The sequence below is a fragment of the Triturus cristatus genome, chromosome 10 (genome assembly GCF_964204655.1).
Source record: "Triturus cristatus chromosome 10, aTriCri1.1, whole genome shotgun sequence".
In the NCBI taxonomy this organism is placed as follows: domain Eukaryota; kingdom Metazoa; phylum Chordata; class Amphibia; order Caudata; family Salamandridae; genus Triturus; species Triturus cristatus.
In genome coordinates, this window is record NC_140593.1 from 127628444 (window position 1) to 127645150 (window position 16707).

The window sequence follows — 16707 nt, forward strand, 5'->3', positions numbered from 1 at the left end:
ATTGGATTCATGCTTAGGTCCACCATGTTCTCGAGTTTAGATGTAATGCAGATTCCTAAGTATGTAGCCTTATCTACCACTCGAGGGTCACGCATCTCGCTTTTGTTGTTCAGCACGATCTGTGTTTTCCCCTGATTGAGTGCGTATCCGGATACAAGCCCAAATTTATTAGCCTCACTTTCAATAACAGACATAGCTGTGCTAGGGTCAGCTGTTACAACAGCAATGTCATCAGCGTATGCCAAGGTCTTGGTCGGATAATCCTGTGACAAAATCGGTGCTATTTCTCTGTTTCCTTCTAGTCTACGAATACAGGGATCAAAATAGATTGCAAAGAGCAATGGCGAACATAGGCACCCCTCTCGAGTTCCATGAGATATAATCAACTCTTTAGTAAGGCTACCGTTCACCATTACCATGGCCCTGGGGTTCACATATAGTTTCTGCACAGCCTGGATAAACCCTATCTTGATTCCAACCCTAGACATAGCGGCCCACAAAAATTGCCAGGAAACCCTATTAAAGGCCTTCTCGGCATCAAGAAGAACCAATGCCATAGGGTCTCCTGTACATTCCATACTATCAAATAAGGTGATCACTCTCTGAATGTGATTAGTAGTTGATCTCCCTGGAACGAAACCGTGTTGGTATTTAGCAATTACTTTATGAATGATCGGGGCGATTCGATTTGCCAACATTTTTTAATATAATTTAGAATCTGCATTTATAAGAGTGATAGGGCGATATGAGCCTAGCTGATCTGGAGGCTTGTTTTAGGGAAAATGACTGTCTTTGCCCTAGACCAAGAATTCGGAGGCTGACCCCCCTTTAAAAATGTGTACGATTAAGTCAAATAAAATGCCTTTAATCTGATCTACAAACACTAAATAAAATTCCGAAGGCATATTATCCAATCCGGTTGCTTTCCCTTTCGGTAAGTTTTGGATTGTAGTTACAATTTCTTCTATGTTAGGGATTTCATCTAAGGTAAACTGATCTTCCTCGTCAAACATGTCGGTACCTCCTCTATCTAAATATCTCTCGATATTTTTTGGGTCCCTCCCCCCCTCCTCAGCATACTGAGTACTATAAAATCGCCAAAATGCCTCTCTAATTCGTTCTGGGTCAAATATTTGGCCTTCCACTGGGTCCTGTATTTCCCGTATCAAGTTTGCTGAGGCCTGTTGCCTCATACGAATAGCCAGCGGGTGGTCAACTTGCTCATTGACCTCATAAAACATCTCTTTATGAGCGGCAGCTTTTTTTATGGCTTTGGCAGTAAAAGTATTCGTAATTGCGGCCTTTGCGATTGCCACCTGGCTTTGTATTCTATTTATTTCTTCTAGCCCTCGGATCCCTCGGGTCGCCTTTATCAGCTCTTCTTCGGCCAGTCGAAGATTTTCCTGCAGTTCCCTCATGTATTCCCTAGCCATTTTGTTAGCCTTCAGTGAAAATTGCATTGTTTCTCCTCGAATCCCTGCTTTTAGGGCATCCCACATAACTTCAATTGATACACTCCCAATGTTGTCCTTTAAAAAGTTAGGGATCCACTCTCTCATGTGAGCGCAATATTTGTCATCTGAGAGCAAGGATTTCTCAAATGTCCATGAAGTAGGTGTTATGTTTCCTGGTGGTGTTTCTAGAGTGCAGATTAGAGGGTTGTGGTCTGAAAGAATTCGAGGGAGCTTCTCAATTTGAAACTTAGATCTAAGTGAATTAGACATCAGGATGTAGTCTATTCTTACATGTGTGCGATGCGGATTAGAGAAGAAGGTATACCCGGGATCGTTAGGATTTAAAATCTGCCATCCGTCTACAAGCCCATGTGTATAACACATATGTTTCATTGCCTTAAACACTTTAGGTTCCCGGCCCTTGTACTGCCAGTCGTCCTTCAAAGACCAGTCACTGGGGAGATTGATGTTGAAATCCCTGCAGATCAGTAAGGGTAGAGGCCAGTGTGTGAGTTCATTAGAAATCTCATGGAAGACTGACGGATCATCACTATTGCTCCCATATATAGCACAAAGAGTTATCTTTTGCCCCTGTCCATCTTGACACTCTGTAACTGCCTAGCGGCCAAATTTATCAGCTTTAGAGCGGTTAAAAGTGTACCCTGAGCCCCTGGCTAATATAGCGACCCCCCGTACCCGTGCCCCCTTTGAAGTTGTAGAAACCAGTTTATACCCCAGTGTTTTTAAAATATGTGTTCGTTTGCCCTCTATGTGAGTTTCCTGTAAACAGACAAAATTCGTGCCCATGGTTTGTAATCCTATCGCAACAATTTGTCTCTTTTTAATGTCATTCAAGCCACAAATATTTAAGGATAGCACTTTTAGGACCCCCATCTAGCTAGTTCATGTGGTCCAAGTGTGTGCTCTGGATTTTTTGTTGCCCCTTTACTACACCATAACCTGATATTTCCAGCATACCAGTTTGCCATGTTGAGGTTCCCCTTACTCTTGCTCAAAATAGCAACCTGTCTGACCTTCCACCCTACCCACCCCGCCTCCCACCACCATTTTTGGAGGTTACCTGGCCAACACCGGGCCAGGGATGTGACATCTGTCACGCTCGACCCCCGTGTGCCCGCTAAGACTCCCCCACTGTAGAGTAGCCTTCTGGTAAGAATACCAACAAAACCGACACACAGACCCTGACACAGGGCCTAGTGCCAAGCAATTCACTTAAGTTATAGCCTCTACTTCCTATATTCCATATCATATTTTTGCACAAATTGTCAAGTCAGGGCATTTCTATTACAAGATTACATAATTTACTTGTGTCCCGAAATTTCCTCTAGATATTTTTTAGCCTGTACTTCGGAAATAAAGCTACGTGTAGTCCCTTGGTGAACAACTTTTAGTCTAGCTGGATTTTGGAGATAAACCATTGCCCCAAGCTTCTGAAAGGGATCAAAGAGCTGCCTCATTCTCCACCTGCGCTCAACTGTAGTGTGTGCAAAATCAGGCCTGGTAAAAAAAGTTATTCCATCAAACGACCGCTTGCTTGTGGGTCTAGCCAGGTCATAGAGAGATTGCCGGAGAAAGAAATTTCCCAAAAATAAAAGCATAGCGGGAGGATGTTGTTGGGATGCCGAGTTGAGTTTCATTTGAATTTCCTTGTCCCAATCCCAGGATTGTAGTTCGGGGAATGAACCTTTAAGAAGCATGATCATGAATTTCCTGGGATCATCTTTTTCGGCCTCCTCTGGAATCCTTAGGGAGTGGAGGTTATTACGTCTCTGCCGGTTTTCCTGCTCCTCCAGCTTCCACATGTGATCCTTAACTACCACCTCATGCTCATCAGTCTTAGTTTTGAGCGAGGTAACATCCTTCGGTAGTTGTTCCGCTCTTTCTTCCACTGAGGCCATTCGATCTACGATTTCAGGGCGCAAGTTTTCCCACTTTCCTGACTGTCCCTTGCAACTTCTTTGCTGCCAGGCGGGATCTGCGACTATCGGCTTTGGCTTCTGCCTGAAAGCTCTTGATAGACAGCAGAATGTCTGTTAAGGCTGGTTCATTTCTTGGAGCACCATGTGTCCCCATTTGATCAGTGTCGGTGCCAGTAATTGTTTGATTACCCCCAGAGGCAGCGGTGGTGTTAGAGAAATTAGTAAGCGATGTGTCATTGTAATCCCACTTCAAATCTGTGGCGTTCGCTTTGTCAGATAAATCATACTTCTTGTAGCGATCTCTGCTTTTCTTCTTTTGTAGTTTTTTAGAGACAAGTTTCGTTTTCTGCGGGTCGGTATTAGAGCTGCTATAACACTTGCCCTGCTCCTCTCTGCTTGACAAGGAAATGCTAATGTCAGACATCTCAGAGTCCTCTGTGAGAGAGTAAAATTGGTCCTGATTGTCAGGTGTTTTCAGCATGTAATCTTGCCGTGTGCTACGAATGACTTGTGGTGATAATACAGCGTTCGAGCACTCCTCCTCCGGAATATTTGACCTGCCCCTAGGGATAGTACTTTCCAGTTGAGTAGAAGATACCAGGTCAACTGTTTTTTTGCCATGAATTGCGGGGAAGGGGATATCTGGGAGCTGTGGATCACTCAGTACTTCTCCTTCTATCTGTACAGGCACCTTTATCGTTACTCCAGGGAATTCAGCCGGTTGCATAGAAGCGACTCCCTCCCCACTCGCAGCACCAAAGCTACTGGTAATCAGTGGCTGAGAACAGTCAGTTTCTTTATTTGAGTGAGCGGGGGCTTTCTTTTTTGTAATAGCGATATTTGCTCCCCCTTCTCTCCTTTCTCTCCCCCACTCTTGCCTTTCATCGCCAAAGTGTCCAGTTTGTTCTGCCGTGACGCTGCTAAAGTTGTGCTGACCTGCAAGGGTATCATGACATTTTTGTTTTTCGCTACACGTGCCCCTTTACCAGCCATTCTTACTTGTCTCTCCTGGGTATTGATGTAGAGCTGTACCACAGATGGGCCGGCTCTCGAAGAATTTCCGTAACAGCCACAGTGCGGTTGTAGAGGCTGACAGCTTTTCTTTGTCTGACGTGCGTCCCAGCGGCTGGCCGTGCTCCTGTGATTTTGCCGATCTGCTTGTGGCTTACGCAGGCCAAAGTGAAACCGAGATGTCAGAGCCCGTCGGACGCCCTCGAGGCAGGAACGATGCATGCATTCGGGCCGCAGCAAACAGGTAAGCGAGATGAAAGAGTGTTTTTGCTGGTGCATTTCATGATCATATTTTGTTGGTGGTCATGAAAAATCCGCTTTGTTACGAAGGTTTTTTCCCAAAAGCAAGTTAGATAGATTTTCGGGGGATGCTCAGTGGAGCATCACAGCGGTGATGTTAGCAGGACACTATCTTGCCTCTGGCACTTTAATGGACTTGATTGTCTAAATAAAGGTTTTTTTTTTCTTCTTCTGTTTATAGGTAAGTCTTTATTTCAAAGCAAACCCTTTCTTCAAGTATATACATGTATATGCCAACATGATTTTGCGTGTGGTTCCCCATAAGCTTTTACAAGGCCAATCTTTTCTGCGTCTTACTGAAATGAGTACGGCAGTAATAGGCTTGATGTTTCATCAAATGAAATGTTTTAAACAATATGTAAATACTCAAACACTGCCACGCGCAGGGGTCTCCTATCATTTTTAAGTCTGGGGATAGCCAAAACCATTTGTTGTTTTTCTCAAAATCTTTAAAAAATACATACCCATACATAAGTCAGCCCTCGTCATCCACTTGTCTGTTGTAGTGTCATTCACATTTTGCTTCCACCCACCTCAGCATATGGCATGAGAAATCCTGCATCAGCCATTGGCGTGAGAGACAGCATTATGCATGTGCGCAATATGAACATGGCTATAAAGAAGTGTCTTTACTGCTGGGGATTCATGGACCCAGGTACCCTTTTTAGTAAAGGAAAATAATGATTTCCTCGTCTAAATTTATTTTTAGGTCTCGCCTGAGCCAGCGCAGGCGCTGCTCTGCGAGACATTTAGTAGGTGGGTTTCCAAAGTGCTACCCCACGCTTTGGCTGGCCTAGCGTTTGCGTTCACGCGAGCGCGCATGCACGCAACCGTCAGCTTTCAGTGCCCGATCAGGCATCATTTGTCTTTCCTCTCGCTTGCTCTCTGAACGCTCCTCTGCCCCTCCCTCACTGGTCACTCCCACGGCCTTGAGCAAACAGGGGGCAGCTGCATTCCTCGCAACCCACGGCGTTTTGCCTGCGGGAGCGAGCAGTGCCTCATTGCTTTGTTTGGCTTGCGGCTGCCGCTTCAAGCCATAGATGCTTGTTCTTGTTTTTCGTTTCCTTTCTATGTTTTATTTTGCTCCGTCACTGGTTCATTTTTTTCTTTTTTTCACTATTACTATTTCACAATGACTTCGTTATCATCACTACGCGGCGGACGTCTACGCTCCGTTGTTTTCAGTTCTCACTATGCCACAATGGCTTCATTACTTCACTACGCGGCGGACTCCAACGTTCCATGTTTGTTTACCATTGGCAATAGCGCTAACCTATCAGCACACATCTTACTCAGCTCACGTATGCCCTTATAGCTCTTCGGCGCCAGCTGGTCAGTTGATTTTTACCTGGTTGGCGTGGTGACGGTTTGCCGCGGGCTTGCTGTAAGAGATGCTTTATTTAGTTAATAGAGGTTTTAGGGCGCGATTGTTGATATCGGCGGCATCTACGTTTCTACTATGCTGAATCCAGTCTGGCAGGCTTGCTGTATTGCCTTAGGTTATCGAGTCTATCCGCAGGGGTGACTGTTTTCAGTACACAATCTGTATTATTTGTGTGAATGTCCGGGACGTTTGTTTCTGTTGGTTTTGTTTTTTCTATTCTTTCTGCACATACATGCGGTATTCTTGGCCTTCTTACATGTGCGCATTGTAACCGAATTGACTTGATCTGCTATCCGCATGGGTGACGGACTGCTACACACCTGTTTCAAATATGAAGTTCTTTACTAAGGGGCTGTTTATTAATGACATTCTGAGACAACAGTGCTTTTCCTGAATATTGGGACCCCGTTTGACCCAACATAGTAATTTATCCGGTTTACATCTTTAGATTATGGGCTCCGTGACCGCGTTTTTCCTTGGTCCACTTCATTTGATCAGTCTGTCTTTTTCTGCTAAAAGTTTTTTGTCATGAGAAAATGACAAGCGGTTTGTGAGTCAAGAGTTGCACAGCTTCGTTCACATTTGTGTTTTAAAGTAATCCACGTAATCAGTGATAATTTGCAGTTCATCCATTTTATTCAAAAATTATCTCAATCCTTTTTCCATCACGTCAAAGATACATAGTTCCATTCTTTAATGCATTTTACTGCTCCAGAATTGCCCATCCGGGCCTATTCATAGGCACATGCTGAAACTAAGTTCCTCCGTCACATTAAATTCCACCCAATGCATTTCGGTCCACTTGGACCTTCGTCAGGGGTATCTGTGATGATTTAAAAAAATACGTATCAACTGCATGCTTTAAAAGTGTAAGACAAACATTAAAAAATGATACATTCTTTAATTAAAACAAATCTGTGCTCACATTAAATCTATACCATTAAACTCAACCTCTGCTCAGTTAAACTATTACACCCACCTCCACCGTGCCCATTGATTTTAACATATCTGCGCCCCCAGTGAAAATTCCATTAAATGCAACGTCTGTTCGAAGAAAACTGTACCACCCTCTGTACAAGAACCTGCATAAGTATAAGTCCTCTCATCCCTCTTTTACCCACTTTCCCAATCGCCAAGACTCTCCCTTCCTCATACCTGTATTTTAACAAGTCAGATTTCTTAACAACGCGATCGCCTCTCTCCTACTTCAGGACCAGTTTACTTCTAGTTCTCCCCGCGCTGCTACTTTTAACTCCACTGCCATTTCCCCACCTGAAACCTATTAAATAACACGTGACGTTTACCCCGCCCACGAAACTACCAGTGCACATCCCAAAGCCGTCCTGTTTTTGCCACCCGTGTTTTTTTTAAACATTGCGTGATTAATAAATACAAAAAACAATCTAAATGCAAAAAATTCAAACTCCAACCAAATCTACTAGCATGTAATTAATCCAGACTTTATACGTGATCGTTCATGGAAACTTCGACGTGATCATCTCGCTTTAATGTTCGTGTATACATTGTATCTGTGGGGTGCTGAACAGGGTAGGAACGGCTGGAAAATATACATTGTAGTGATCCTGCAGCACGCCTTTCCTTGAAATTCAATCCTTTTAATCCATATTTATCTTTTTTAGCGTGCATGCACTCTAAATGCGCTCCGTCCCGAGTGCGCATTGGAAGAAAACATCATGAGAAAATGACAAGCGGTTTGCGAGTCAAGAGTTGCACAGCTTCGTTCACATTTGTGTTTTAAAGTAATCCACGTAATCAGTGATAATTTGCAGTTCATCCATTTTATTCAAAAATTATCTCAATCCTTTTTCCATCACGTCAAAGATACATACATGACGTGGATTACTTTAAAACACAAATGTGAACGAAGCTGTGCAACTCTTGACTCGCAAACCGCTTGTCATTTTCTCATGATGTTTTCTTCCAATGCGCACTCGGGACGGAGCGCATTTAGAGTGCATGCACGCTAAAAAAGATAAATATGGATTAAAAGGATTGAATTTCAAGGAAAGGTGTGCTGCAGGATCACTACAATGTATATTTTCCAGCCGTTCCTACCCTGTTCAGCACCCCACAGATACAATGTATACACGAACATTAAAGCGAGATGATCACGTCGAAGTTTCCATGAACGATCACGTATAAAGTCTGGATTAATTACATGCTAGTAGATTTGGTTGGAGTTTGAATTTTTTGCATTTAGATTGTTTTTTGTATTTATTAATCACGCAATGTTTTAAAAAAAACACGGGTGGCAAAAACAGGACGGCTTTGGGATGTGCACTGGTAGTTTCGTGGGCGGGGTAAATGTCACGTGTTATTTAATAGGTTTCAGGTGGGGAAATGGCAGTGGAGTTAAAAGTAGCAGCGCGGGGAGAACTAGAAGTAAACTGGTCCTGAAGTAGGAGAGAGGCGATCGCGTTGTTAAGAAATCTGACTTGTTAAAATACAGGTATGAGGAAGGGAGAGTCTTGGCGATTGGGAAAGTGGGTAAAAGAGGGATGAGAGGACTTATACTTATGCAGGTTCTTGTACAGAGGGTGGTACAGTTTTCTTCGAACAGACGTTGCATTTAATGGAATTTTCACTGGGGGCGCAGATATGTTAAAATCAATGGGCACGGTGGAGGTGGGTGTAATAGTTTAACTGAGCAGAGGTTGAGTTTAATGGTATAGATTTAATGTGAGCACAGATTTGTTTTAATTAAAGAATGTATCATTTTTTAATGTTTGTCTTACACTTTTAAAGCATGCAGTTGATACGTATTTTTTTAAATCATCACAGATACCCCTGACGAAGGTCCAAGTGGACCGAAATGCATTGGGTGGAATTTAATGTGACGGAGGAACTTAGTTTCAGCATGTGCCTATGAATAGGCCCGGATGTGCAATTCTGGAGCAGTAAAATGCATTAAAGAATGGAACTATGTATCTTTGACGTGATGGAAAAAGGATTGAGATAATTTTTGAATAAAATGGATGAACTGCAAATTATCACTGATTACGTGGATTACTTTAAAACACAAATGTGAACGAAGCTGTGCAACTCTTGACTCGCAAACCGCTTGTCATTTTCTCATGATGTTTTCTTCCAATGCGCACTCGGGACGGAGCGCATTTAGAGTGCATGCACGCTAAAAAAGATAAATATGGATTAAAAGGATTGAATTTCAAGGAAAGGTGTGCTGCAGGATCACTACAATGTAAAAGTTTTTTGTCAGCATAAGAGGCAGTAAACGCTCAATGAGGTTGCTACATTATGAGATATCCTACTAGTCACGACCGGGGCTTATGAATATAACACGAATCTGTCGCATTTCGACTCGTTGATATTCTCAGTGTTATGGCTCCCCTGCCCATCGCAATATCCCCCCAATAAATCATTACGCCATTACAGCTACATAAAAATACCATTTTTATTATTTGACCTCATAACGTGAATGTACTAGCGAGAAGGCAGCTGTGTCCACATTTTGACCGTCACATCAGGCCTGTTTGCCGGCTGGGAGTCGCTTGGTCTGTTTTTAGTCGCCACTCATCCTTCTGCCTCGCCTCACTCTAAACACAGCCAGCGCACACCCCGGCTGCTTGAGGATGCATTAACACGCTCCTGTTCTAGAGTTCCACAGCACGAATCAGTGTTACCCCCGTTCTGTGCGCTGCAGCTGCTGCAGGCGCCTGTCCCCACTGCGCTCCAGGCCCCTTCCTGAGGATGCTGCATGCACTGTTAGACCTGGCAGCCCTGTGTCCCACCCCTGTCCCCTGTCTCACCCTCCTCTCCAATGCCATTTAGGGACGCCAGGCTGATAGCTCAAACCTGCCAGGAGCGGCTGTGTTCACATCACCGGATCAGAGAGACCCCACCAAGGAGACAGGGACAGATACAGCCGTGTGTCGGTGACAGCACATGCATTTTTTCACCATCAAGTGCATTCTACAGCATTTGTGTTCATGGGGTGATGTCAGTGATCCGAAAACTTGTCTTTATGCAGGCAGATGCTGCCTGTTCCCTGCCGAGATCATGGGGCCTGTGCTTCAAGTTAAAACTAATAGCCCAATCTAAACACATGCACAGAAACACACGGCAGACTCACACACGAGCTGCTGGCTAATTCATCTCTTCCTGCACTTTTAAGTATTTAGAGAAGATAAGTGGTGTGATTATCTTCTTGACTTTGCCCATTTATTATTGCTTTATTTGGCCTAGCGTTAGCCAAGACCTTTTGATTCCTAAATGTATGCATAAGCAAGCCCACTTCATTCATTGGTCTTTTGTTCTCTCATTCATAGTTTTCTTCCCCTCCTTACAACTTCCAGCACGTGGCATTGGATCAGCCCACTTCATCCATTGGATAACTTCCCTGTGAGCAATGCCATTCTTCCTTTTCACTAGGATCACCTTCACACACATCACAAGTACAAAAAAACTTGAAGAAATTATTTTTATGTTAAATCTTTTTTTATTAGTCATTCAGCTGTACATAATGTCTACTTGGTTATATATAAAAGGTAACAAAAATGCTTATAACACTTTTTTGTTATGACTTTTCAACATGCTGCACAGCAGCCATGCTGCTCTACGAAAGCTTAAAGACAGTGGAAAACCCAATAGCTCTGGCTAAACAGTTATAAGGTCCCAAAAGCGAGACCTATTGGCTATGCCAATGCTTGTTAATTTTGCAGAGGAGCCTAAAAGCTACCCTGTTACTTTTACCAGAACCTTCTTGCCTCGTGCTGTGTGCCACGTCCCTTGAGGCCACTGCAGGTGGCACCCATTTTGGAATGGGCTTTAAAACCTTTGAACGATGGCATCCTGTGCATGCGGCGTGCACTTGCATAAGCAGCCATGTTTGAACGTTTTTGTTATACTTTATAGAAATAAGCTTTGAAGATAGCCACCAGTTCAACAGGATGCATACACATGCATAGGTAGACATCTTTAAATGGTTTTCGCTGTACATTAACAAAAAACATTCAAAGAAAGCAAGCATTGCCAACTTAGGTACCAAAGTGAAACCTTTTGGCAATGCTTGTTCATAAATATATCTCCTGCACCCAGGGCAGTTCTCAGAACATTTCAGCCAGTTCAACTAGAAGGACTCCCAGTTTTTTGGTGTGCCCGTGATGGTGAGGGTTTGGAGCTCGCAATCTCAGCTTCAGGCAGGAAAACTGGATTCAGAGGATGCCTTGTCCACCATCCCAGGTTCCCACACTGTGCTGGTCATTATGGGATAGCATCATTGTTGCGGTCTTCCTTTTTTTATGCGACCTTGTATTTGTACAGAATGCTTATACCATCTGAATACTGTTCCCAGTACTGTGGTGGGGCTCATTGATCAACCTGAAACTGGCCCTTTTTTATCTTCAGCCAGCACTACCTACATTCTGAAACCTTTGTGCTCCTCTACAGACATACAGTGGTCTGCGAGCTCATGTGCACAATGACTTTCATAAGTTTGTTCAACATTCTCCCACTGTACCAGCCCAAGGCATCCTCTATGTCTGCTTTTACAGATGTCAACCCCTCTTCACTACTCAAATGTGGTTTCAGAAAACCCTGGAAAATGGGCCACTGCCATCAGCCGAGCTCTCGTCCCACGTAGTAACAAGTTCATGTGCCTACAGAATTCTCTCACCTGATCAGTTCTTTGCCATTCTGAAGTAATTATATGCAGCACTAGGTCCCTGCATATGTACTCAGTGTGAAGCAGAGGTTTGTGTGGTACCCTGGACTGGCCCCTGCCCGGCCTGACCGCATTTGAGTGCTGCTTGGCTGCCACTTTCTCTGCCTGGTAGGGTATGGTAATGGCAGAGTATTGCGTGTCGCTGCGAGTGCAGACTCGGACACTAGGTGCTTGGGCTAAGCAGCATCATTGCTCCCGATGGGGCGGTGTTTTACCTACTAGACATGTAAAATAACCCGTATTACAGAAGAAGATAATGGTTTTGAACCCAACTACTCCAGCCTTCACTGCTGCTTGTAGTTCTTCACATTCTAAACTTAAAAACTCATGTTCTATAGAAACACAGCTGGAACTCACACTACACTGATGTGGACACACAACGCCTCAATCTACTTGGCCACATTCCTGAGCAACTGGAAACATGCCGCCGTCATGACCCTGCTCAAGGAACCATCTGCTGACCAGTTACGCTTTCCAACTACATACCCATATCCCTTCTACCATACCCAGCAAAGATCTTAGAGACACTAATCAAAAGACGCCTCACCAACCGGTCAGCAACCGCCGGCTTCTTTACGCACAAGCTGTCAGCCTAGCACCTTACTTCTCGGAAATTCCGCAAACTCATCTGCAGAGTGTCTCAAGGTTTATTGCTCAGCCCCACCCTCTCCAACAGAAACATGATCTCTGTTGATGACATTTGCACACACGACATCAACATCCTCTCCTACGGCGACAACACACAACAAATACTCTCTCTCTGAAACAGGAACCCCAACACAAGAAACAAGTTTACCTAGTGCATTACCAAAGTCACTTACTGGATGAAATCCAACTTTCTCAAGCTCATCACTAACAAGACAGAAGTAGTTGTTTTAGATAAAAACACATCACCATGGAACTGTAATTAGTGGCTGGCCAAACTCTGACCTACACCCATAGCCAGCACCAATGCCTGGAGCCTCAGAATAATCATCAACAGCAAAGTGGACATGACCACACAAGTCAACGTCATTGCTACATCCTGCTTCCACACCCTGAAGATTCGAAGGAAGATTTTCAACTGGCTCCCAAGCAACATCAGAGAAACTATTACTCACACCCTAGTCACCAGCAAGTAGGATCACCAAGCAACTCATTAGAAGACTTCAAACCATCTAGGACTTGGTAGTCAGCTTCATACTCAACCTCCCACACCAGAGGGAGTTCCACTAGCTCTCGATACACCAACACGCTCATTTCAAACTCCTCATGCACCCATTGAAGGCACTACACATCTTAGGCCCAACCTACCTAAACAGTTGCATCTCCTTCCACCAACCACCCAAAAACCTCTGCTCCACAGGACTCCTACTTGAACACATCCTGTACACACACAAAATCAAATCATGAGGATGGGCATACCCTTACACTGCTTCTAAGGCGTGGGAACTGCCTTCCACTCCACATCTGAATCTACTCCTCTCTTCTTGAATTTCGCAAGATGATGAAGACCTGGCTTTTCAATTAACCAACCTACCATAGGAAGGACTATTCACACACATGCTCAGTGCCAGGATACCTTTGTGGGTGATTGACAAAAACCCTTAAATAATAATACAAAGAGATGTCAAAAAAATGACTGTACAGTATAAGGCTTTGCTTTCCTTTAAGATCACTTAACATGCACATCAGTCTCAGAAGATCCCCTCTAGAATTATTTGGCACATGAGAAGTGTTTTTACTATATCATACAATTTAGCATTTTATATTACACAATTGTCCTTCCTCCAGTCATGATCCGGCCACCCAAGAAAATAACTGCTGGCGAGCATAGTGGTGGGATGGCAGGGTGGTGGTGTTCCTTAGACCATCTCTAAATGAGTGCTTTAGTTCTGTTGAAAGCACACTTCTAGTAAACCAGTTGGCCCTTCTGAACTCTTTTTATTATTGCAAAGTTTGCAGGGAAACAACTTTGCAACTGCATTCCTTCCTCCCTTATGCATGTAATGCAGCCCCTGTTGAATCCACAGACACTACTCACACAACACTTCACCATACATTGATTGTGGTGAAGCCAGGCATACACATCTGACGTTTATTGGCCTTTGTGTAAAATGACTGGCTACTGAAGGAAATTGGTGAGCTTTTGGGCTCTCTGCCAGGGTCATGGCTTAGTAGCGTGTTAGGTTAAAAGGTAGATGGCATGCCATGCTACATGAATTCTGAAGACCGTTTTAGGGCACAGAATGGACCATAAGATTGGAAAACAATCCAGGCTCCCTAGTCTAGGCCTGAGAAAGAGAGATGAAATGATACTGGGAGGGAGTCTTCGGTCCATTCATTCCCTCTACTTGCTTCTGTGAATGCATCAACACAAAAAAACACAAAAGGTGATTGTTTTTTCGGCTTTGTCAGTAACTGTTAGATGATTTCACAGAGTAGTTGAAGTTTCACACAGCTTTAGTTTGTATTTTGTCGCATATTAAGCATAGCAACAAGATCAAGAAACATCACAGGTCATACAGAGCCCAACAGAAGTAGCCATCAGGACCCGTTTTAGACTAATACAGCTCAAAATAATACACAGATCATACACACCCAGACTGAGACTTGTTCGGATGGGTAAATGTGATACAACAACATGTTTAAGACAATGTGGGGAGGAGGGCTCCTTCCTCCACACGCTATGGGGCTGTCCGGTTCAACAGAGATTCTGGAACGGGATGATAAAGGTAATGTCCAAGGTGGTGGGACAGACAGTACCAATGGAAGCAAAATGGCACATACTGACCATAACAGGAGCACTGAAGTGGCCACGATACACTAAAATATGGCTAATCTTAGCAGGCATGGTAGCCAAGAGAAATATAGCTAGAATGTGGGGCAAACTACAAATACCCACAGTTAGGGATTGGGAACAAGACTGGTGCTGCGCCGCCCGAGAAGGTAGTCTACCAATGGCGGGGATGTCCTGTCAAATGGGATAAAGTCTGGGGAAGCTGGACGAAATACAGAGGACTAACAGTATTATGTGAAATGAAGAAGACAAGGGGTGCGATTGGACAGGGTGGGATAAGCAAAGTAAAGTGACAGGAACGGATAGATAATTATAATCAAGGAACCAGAGCCTACCTGATGGGCCAGAAGCTGTGTAAGGGGGGTGGAGAAGCGAAAGAGAACGGGGAATCATATTGACCTGTGTTTGTGTTGTACTGCTATGCACTGTTATATCTACTTAAATAAAGAGAATTAAAAAAAAAAAAGAATTTCTCAGGGTAAATGTAATAAACCTAAATGCTGATTTCTATCACATAAAGTACAAAAGCTTACAACTTCCTTGGATTCGGAAACACAATTTTAAAAAGCCTTTATGGTAACGAAACAGCATGCAGACAGGTACCTACCTGGGTGTTTGCACGTTGCAGTGGTAGATATACTCTGTCACAGTGTCGTCTTCAAACATCGAGGAGTACTTCCGCTTGAAATCCGGCCTTAGACGCTGTACAAGGCTTAATCCTATCAGGAAAGGGTAGAATAAAACGGAATAACTATGTTTGCCATAGACAAGCCCTAGTGAAACAAGTTATTGTTTATAATTTGTAATGGGGGTACCAGTCTTCGTCTTCTGCTTTCTATTCACTTATTGCCTGAGAACCAGTGACTGGCCTGTCAGGCCAGTTGTAACTAAACACCAAGGCCCTCATTCCAATGGCCCATTAATTCTGAGACCCGGTAACAGCAGTTTATCCACCATAAACCAGTCGGACCCTCTCCAAAGCCTCCCTTGAAGTGGGAAACCCAGAGGTGCCACCATGGTAGTCATTTTCACCAGAAGTGCTCACGTCTTGTTGGCTTAACCACTTTTGGGAAAAAAGCAAAACAAAAAACATTCCCACCGAACCCAAAGAGAATTTTTCTAAGTGCCTGGCCTGCAGCTTGGGTGGGGGCAAGGCTTCTGATCCACCAGCAACTTGACAGTCCCCCCGCCAGACTCTGTGGGAGGCCTTAGGACACAAATGATAAACTTCTGCATTAACTGCTATTCTGGAAGCTAAAGGGTAGATAATATTAGTTATTCCTGTTGCTTTTGTACTCCTCGTTTCCTAAGCTGAAAGCACTGACAATGACAATTTTTATAATATTATATAGTAAAAAGGTTCCAACAAGCTACGTTAACAGACATCGCACAAGTACAACATGAACAGCACTGCACATTTCCCACAAACAGATCTTATAGGCTGTTCGGCTGTATAGCCAACCAGATCACACCAGCCCACTGGAGCATTATATAGGGATATAGGCATTGTAAATGACAATGCCTATAGCTTCATCTCACGTAAATGCGAGACCTATTGCATTGCAAATGTTTAAAACTGAGCGCGGCGTTACTTCAAGGACACCGGCTCGGTTCCTTTTTTTTACTTTAACACTGATCGCAGTGTCCTTGAAGCGGACGCCGCACTCATTGTTAAAGTTAAAAATAAAGAAACCAAGCACGGTGTCGTTGAAGTGGCGCCGTGCTCTGTTTTAAAGTTAAAATAAAAATAAACAAACAGAGCGCGGTGTCCCTGAAGAGGAAGTCGCGCTCAACATGAAAGTTATATAAAATTAAAATTTAAAATGATCCCGTGTCCCAAAAGCGGGCGCCGCACTCATTATGCAAATACCCAAAAAAGCAGCCACCATTGTCCCCATAAGTGACAATAACAACAAAAATAGTGCCCACTAACTAGATAAAGCAGTCCGTGTAACGTGCCAAGTAAATGGTTCAGTCCTTATAGGCGGTAACAAACGGCGACAAGGCGGTAACAAGGAGGGACTAACAAGCCTCACTATGACTCGGAAGCCAGCGGGTACCGCAATTGTAACAAAAGTAAAGAGATGGAAAGGAAATGGCGACTGCATGTTTTTTTTTCCTATTTACTTTTTTTACAA

At 43.8% G+C, this 16707-nt stretch overlaps 1 protein-coding gene across 2 annotated transcripts in view; it reads right to left on the minus strand.

Moving 5' to 3' along the window:
* The window catches only part of ABHD5 (abhydrolase domain containing 5, lysophosphatidic acid acyltransferase), a 183343-nt gene that overhangs the window by 18451 nt on the left and 148185 nt on the right, over positions 1-16707 (minus strand). For both annotated transcript variants that reach the window (XM_085630598.1, XM_085630597.1), the window contains one exon: positions 15177-15288. In XM_085630598.1, coding sequence (XP_085486724.1) covers positions 15177-15288 — 112 coding nt within the window. The remainder of the gene's footprint in view (positions 1-15176; positions 15289-16707) is intronic.